Here is a 7,500-nt window from a genome sequence, read left to right on the forward strand (position 1 = left end):
TCCCGCTCTTTAATTCCGCTTTCAGTCTTGGCATCTCTGACCGCTCCGCGCGTATCCGTTAGCTAAACGACCCTCATCAGCCCCCGCTCCAGTGTACTACACTACCCCCCCCCCCCCCCCCCTCCCCTGCCGCCCCCCACCCCAAGCCTCGCCTTAGAACCCCTTTCCCAGGGACTTGTCTTAACGCCCCCCCCCCACCCCCCCGCCTCAACAACTCCCGCCAATGAAGAATTGGTACAAACACTGAAGGACAGAGAAAGGACGGAATTAAAATAAAGACATACATTTATTCACCAGCGCAACTTCAACTTCAGACGGTTATGGACCATGACAACATGATAGAGCAGACTCTACACACACATGACCAACTAACATGAGTTATCGTTACGTTATGTCTGACTCCAAAAGATATTTTATGACTAATAATGATGGATAATGATCATATCAGACCCTAAATTAACCCATTAAGAATACCCAATACGCTATGACCATGCTTTAAGTTAGGAGAAATCGTGAGGAGTTTACACATGGTCCAATACCTGAGACTCGAATCTACGTGTTGCTAACTATGCATGTGAACATTAGACATTAATGGTGAACTCCTGGTGTGATAACCTGGTCACAATTATGCCGTGCTGTTTTAACAGAACCTTCCGTACACAGTAGGAATGAGAATAGGAGTATCAACAAATTAACCAATTTAATAGTTTCAAAGAAACATATATAATTAAAAAATTATAGTAAATGAATGGAAGTTTAACCGTACGTCTAACACTATGTGTTTGAAGGACAACACAGGAGACTGGTGCACATATGCTTAACCCGAGAAACTCAAAGAATGAATGGTCTGTATCTTCCTTAAATATTCTCAGAACAACAGAACATAGATGGAGAGGCCCGTTGGCCTATACTATATACATTACAGTATATAGTTGTTGACAGTTAAGGCTGATATCTTCAGGATATGCTCATTCAACTGTAAATAGGTGTCGCGGGCTGAGAGAGGGGGGCATTGATCACCATTCACAATGGAAGATCAAACGATCACTGTCTTTGTATGAGCCACATTTAAAAACGTTTAAATCACACGGCTGCCGCCACCAAATCCGTCTACACCCCCGCTGACGCCCTCCTACTGTACGCTACAAAAAGACAGTGCCCTGGAATCTCTGTTAGCTGCTCATGTGGAAAACAAACTAAGGGAAAATGGAGGGAGAGAGAAAGGGACAGGAGGGCGGGGTGAGATGGGTGTAGGGGGGGGTGAGCGGGGGTGAGAGGGGGGCACTGTATTATGGAACAGGACTTATTGCTGCATGACTGCCTTCCTCGGGCCATTCTGAGGTGGCTCCGGGAGAAAAACAAGCGAATTATGTCAATTTTTTGGATTCCTGGAAAAACAGAAAGAGAGAATGAGAGAGAGAAGGTGGGGGGGGGGGGGGGGGTAAGGCGGGCGAGGGGGGACTTTGAGAAATCCAATCAGGCTTCCAAAACTCAGCGGTGAGGAGACAATGGCATCAAGAGGCACCCTTAACAGCCACCTATTTAAAGCGGCCCAGAGTCCAGTGCCGGCTAACAAAGGCGGCTATTGTCCCGGTGAGTCCGTGTTCAGCATGGACCCACTGGTTCACTGCCTGCCTGGCTGGCTGGCTCCGTCCTCTTGTTTATGACTGCGTTAATGACCCACACCACACATGAAGCCTGTACGTGCTAGCCAGCATGGGCTAAATGACACCACCACCCACGCGCGCACACACACACACACACACGCACGCACGCACGCACACACGCACGCCCCTCCCGAGCCTTGGATGCCACTCTTTGTAATGACACGCAACAGCGGTGTGTGTTCCTGAGCAGTTTGGCCCTGTGTCCCCTGGTCCTGTTAACTGCGTTCCTTTCATATCCTCACAAATCTGCCAAGTACCCGTTATAGCCACATGGATTATTCTAGGTTCCATCTTATCCAGCTCCTAATACTTTACATCAATCAGCCAAATCTGCTTGTTTTTCCCTCGACTTTGGCTCAGTGGAAATAATGAACTGTGTGAGAAAAGAAAGAAAAACAAGGGGCCATTTTTTCTCTCTTCTCCTCCTCCGTGGAAAATCATGAATTCAGCTATTCTGCCTTAACGCTCTACTTGCAGCATAGAATGAAATGCTGAAACGTCGTTGTATTGAAAAACACAGACAGGCTGGTCCAGTACTTCCTGATCTTAAAGAGAGACATACCACTTCCTGGAGCTCTCAGACTCCAGTCCTGTTAAAACCATCTATGATGCTGCTTGTAAAATAATCAGTAGCTTGTTCTAGGCTGCAGCCGCTCCTGCAGGCTGAGGAACTGCAGTGTTGTCAGAGTCTTGAGGAAAGATGAGCAAATTCCTGGTTGGTTTGTCGCCACGGATATTAGTGAAGGCAGAACGCCACAGACATGCCTCGAAAGCAGAGCTGCCTAACGGCTTTGCAGGCGGTGGAGAGGAAAGAGGGGGGGGGGGGGGAAGAGAGAAGAAAAAAAAAGAAAAGAGAGAGAGAAGAAGAAGAGAGAGAAAATGAGAGAGAGAAACAGACAGACAGAGAGAGAGACAGAGAGGGTGGGAGAGGGAGAGAAAACAGACAGGGAGAGAGGGGAAAGAAGAAGCTGCTGGGGGATCCCTGTCTGTACACAAACCCTGACGACTCATTACAAATCTGCCTCCCACAAACTGCAATAAATAGAAGCAATAGCATGGTGCAAGCCTCCAGTCTCCCCTGTCCCAACCAGCCGGCCCCCGCCCTGGTCACATCCCTGTCTGTCTGTCTGTCTGTCTGTCTGTCTATCTGGGTGTCTATACGGATGATTTGTGTGTCTGACTGCGTCTGCCAGCCCCAGCCCCAGCCCCAGCCCTGTCACCCTCCCTCCATCCCTCCCTCCCTCTCTCCCTCCCTCCCTCCAGCCAAGCCAACTGTCCCTGATGATGTTGCAACCGCAGCAGATTCACAATGGAAAAGAACGTTCCAGCAGCTTCCCATCTATCCGCTGGACGTGCCACGATGTGACCCCACTGTCTGTCAGAGCGTCTGAGACCGCAGTGTTCCTCGTGCACTAAGCACCTGATAATCCCTAGCGGTTGGTTGGCAGACGACAGGGGAAAGCCTTCGCCAGTCCAAACAGACAGAGCGGCCATAGATCCCTCCCTTAGGGAGTTAGAGTGTATTCTATATATATATATATATATATATATATATATATATGATGTACAGTACTCATCAGAATAGGCTTAGAGAGTATATACAGTAGGAATTTGGCTAAATTGGCCATAGATCCCCTCCTTAGGGAGTATGTATAAGGGTGAGTTTGGCTACAGAGGTCACACATCTTTCCCTGGGGTAGTTAAGAGTACATAGGGGGTATACAGTCTGGTAACTAATTGGGAGTCATCACTTAAGCTAATGAGATAATTTCCCCAGGAGAGTGGTGGTCCCAGGGTTATAAGGACCTGGTTGGGTTAGTTAGTGCATGAGTCAAGTGGAGGAACGCAGTGGTTCTGTGTGTGTGTGTGTGTGTGTGTGTGTGTGTGTGTGTGTGTGTGTGTGTGTGTGTGTGTGTGTGTGCATGCATGTGTGTGTGGGTGTGTTTGGCTGAGAGGGATATTTGCCTCCTAAATGGATCTATTTATACATCTCCATATCGGGACAGTGGGTATTTCCCCCTCCAGACCTGGAAAAAGCAACACTGCCAAACTCAAACAGCAGTAGCTAATGCATTCACCGCCACGCTACGTCCACACCATACTGTAGGCTTTCCCTGCTGGCTTCCCTACATAACACACTGAGCCATATGATAAACACACACACACACACGCGCACACACACACACGCGCACACGCACACGTACACACATGTACACACACACACACACACACACACACACACACACACACACACACACGTATACACACACACACACACACACACACACACACACACACACACACACACACACACAAACACCATTAATCATCAGGTAGCATGTGGTTTCGGGAGGACGTCTCCAGCTTGAACCAGTCTCCTCCTCGGCAGTGAAACAGCCTAATGAAGCCTAATGGAGACAGTTACAGTCACCCTGTCCTCCCTGCCTCAGCTGGCTTCAGACCCTTTGCTTTTAACTTCAGTTGGCACTCTAGGACGAGCAGGGGCTCTCCAGGGTCACACCTGCGCTCGTACACACGGACAGACAGGTGTACTACAGTGTGTGTTTTCACTCTTTCACAGCCAATTAGCAGCCGAGGCTTCTCAGGTGTGTGAGAGGTGTTGTTAGCATCTTTAGCTAGCTCCTATTGTCATATCCATCCTAAGCTCTGACTGTGTAAGCAGGCTACTTTCCATGGTTGAAAACGACAGCACTACCGTCAGGTCAATGTGTTGTTGTGTTACAGTATACGAATACTGACCAACTGTAACAAAAGCAGAGGATGCTATGTGTCGGCTTTATTCTGGGTTCAGTGGTTACCGATCCTGGCTGAGTACGCAAAGACAAATAGCCTACCATAACAGGATGAAGCGGAGATTGTAGTGTCTTCTTCAGATTACGCTACGGTGCATGGGGAGGCTGTGGCTGTCCATAAGCTGCACTAGCGTTCTGTGTATGTTATGCTGGAGTGGTGTTTGGTTCATTGAGCTGTTTAATGTTGTGTATATTATTGTGTGTGAAGTGGTGTTTATGCCCACTTAGCCTCTAGTTTGACATCTCCGCTGATGACACTTGAAAGTGGATGGTGGTGTACTGTCCTTTGGATCTATCTGAGACTTACAAAGTAGAGTTGACTGTGGCGTGTATCTACGTATCTGTGTATTTATCTCAGCCTCAGATCATAAGTTGATGGTGTGTGTGTGTGTGTGTGTGTGTGTGTGTGTGTGTGTGTGTGGATGTGGATGTGTGTGTGTGTGTGTGTGTGTGTGTGTGTGTGGATGTGTGCGCGCGTGTGTGTGGATATAACTTACGTGGTAGAGTTGATGGTGGTGTATCCGGAGGGACACTCTGGTATACAGGCTCCATTGTGGATGACATACTCGTGGCAGTCGGTGGCCTTGCCCTGCTTGCACTGGTTGTGGAGGTCCTGGCAGAAGGAGATGGAGACGCAGCGCCAGCCCTTGAAGGTGTAGTAGCCCTGGGGGCAGCGCTCCACGCAGTTGTCCCCGTGCTGGAGGTGCCGGCAGGCCACACACCTGCTGGCGTTACCCCCCTCCGAGCAGCCCCCCAGGCACTGGTCGTGGCAACAGTGGCCCTGGAGGGTACAGGCCCGGTGCTTACAGGTAGATGGACACACTGCAGGAGAGAGAAGAGGAGAGATGGGAGGGAGAGAGAAAAAGAGAGGGAAGGTTAAGGGTCATATCCAATACAGGGGAATACCAGAGAATGCTTGGAAAACGTGTAATTCCATTTAATCCATTATATTTGACTCTTTTTCCACAGAATTCCCTTTTGTATCAGCCTGTAGATATTACTTATACATCTGGTTCAGATATGGACCCCTGCCTGAGCCTGAGAGCTGTCCAATCCAGCTGTTCATCTCACACTGATCGAGACGATACAGCCGCTCCAACCAGCACTGTGCAAGCTCAGACCCAAACGTGTGTCAGTTTAATTGCATTTAATTTTGAACGGGGATCTGAAAAAAATCATTCCGGAAGCTACCGATCGATCTCCCAAGGTTCCAAACCAGAGTGCCGAGCAGTAGCAGAGCCACGGAGCCAGAATCTCTCCTGGCTTCCTTCCTGTCCCAGTCCCAGGTACTGTACGTTAGGGGGATATCACCACACAGCTCCTGCAGGAGACAACCAGGGCTACCGGTAACCGGACCCGCACCAGCAGCACGGCTGGGACTCCCCCGACGGGGAGCGGGGGGAGAGGAGGGGAGAGGAGTGGAGAGGAGGGGAGAGCGGCTGGCTCTCTGGAGGTACCCCAGATGGAAAACGGAGGAGAAGAAGAGGGGGATTTTTTCGAGGCTGTAGTTGAAAAGCTCCTCAGTGTTGCGAGAGAGACAGAGAGAGCTGGGTCCAACCCAAACAACCACAGCCCTCTCCTTTTACAACAACGCTTGGTGGTGGGGGAAAACAAAAACGCTCAATCCCAGAAATGGAGGTCTGAATGTAGCCCCGAGGAGGGAGGTTGCTGGCTCCAGGCCCGCCTGGATGGTTTGCCTCTTTTTTCAATCACTCGGTGCCTTAACGCCTCACAAAATATTATGGGCAGAAGGGGCAGGGCCCGAGGAAAACCTCAGGGCCTGTATGGCTGCCGGCTCGATGCTGGCTTGGTGCCGGCTCGATGCTGGCTTGGTGCCGGCTCAATGCCGGCTCGCCCTGATGAGAGAAGGAGCATCCAGGCTGTGGTTTGGGGCCTGACGCAGCCAGGGGCTAAAAACAGGTGCTCCCAGCCGGGGCGGGTACAAAGGGAGCGGGATGGGGGAGGGGAGGCCAAACGAGAAGGAGAGGAGAATGTTATCATCACTACATCAGTGATACTTCCAACTTTTACAGCTTGTTCACTGTCCCTGTGTGTTTGACAACAGGGCATGTGGGATATCCTCTGTTTGCTCTGAGTGATGCTCCAGGGCCCGTGGAGAGTGTTGTATTATCATTATAAACACCATCATTACCAACAATTATCCTCTGTATGATGTGTTGCCGCGGGGCCAACAGAGAGAGTCGATGTGTGTACAGTACGATCAACACGAATGAAGGGAGGGGCCTGGGACAAGGGGAGGGGCCTGGGACAAGAGAAGGGCGCAGTGTTACAGTGAATAGAAGCCTTCAAAAGCAGCCTCAAAACAGAGCGACAACACTTGAGGCCCTTTGCTTGGAAAGCCACATTCCTGTTTGGCGCTGGACCGAGCCATGCGACTCCATGCCGCGCTGGAGATCTAGAGCACCAGCGTGTGGTAATAAAGACAATACAATTCATCTACAGGTCAAGTGTTTTCTTCTAGAATAATGCAAAACAAGAAATAAGCAGAAACAACGGTGTTTGTTCCTCCAGCCGCCTATGGAACCTGGCAGGATGATGATGATGATTACGATGACCCCTTTCAAACAATGACCTAATTCACTGTCACACCCTGCTCTCCCCGGCCATGGCAAAAATAAAGCGCCACAGAGCTGCGCAGGGCTGCGCAGGGCTGCGCAGGGCTGCGCAGGGCCGCAGACACAAACCAGCTCAGCAACAAACAAGAGGTTGTCAATACCGTTGACCTCACCGCCACCACAGCAGGTACACATGGGAGGACCGGTTCCCGACTCGCTTACGTAAAGCCACTTTGTGATGGTTCCTGAGGCGGGGAAGACATTCAACAGTCCCAGTGTTGGACCACACTTGTCCTCTCTACCACCAACCCGCCTGATTGGCTGATCTCAAATGTGATCAGTTTGACCCCTGCACGTTACACTCTCCTTATCGGCCGCCCAAGGGCCAATAGACACACATGTACAGGCACATTAATCATAAAAAGCCTAGGCTATTACTTAGCT

At 50.2% G+C, this 7,500-nt stretch overlaps 1 protein-coding gene across 1 annotated transcript in view; it reads right to left on the bottom strand.

The window, feature by feature from the left end:
* Positions 1–7,500, bottom strand: part of insrb (insulin receptor b) — a 76,786-nt gene that overhangs the window by 13,794 nt on the left and 55,492 nt on the right. The window contains exon 3 of the mRNA XM_083672131.1: positions 4,978–5,302. Coding sequence (XP_083528257.1) covers positions 4,978–5,302 — 325 coding nt within the window. The remainder of the gene's footprint in view (positions 1–4,977; positions 5,303–7,500) is intronic.

The sequence above is a fragment of the Argentina silus genome (genome assembly GCF_951799395.1).
Source record: "Argentina silus genome assembly, chromosome: 6".
NCBI classification, from domain to species: Eukaryota; Metazoa; Chordata; class Actinopteri; order Argentiniformes; family Argentinidae; genus Argentina; species Argentina silus.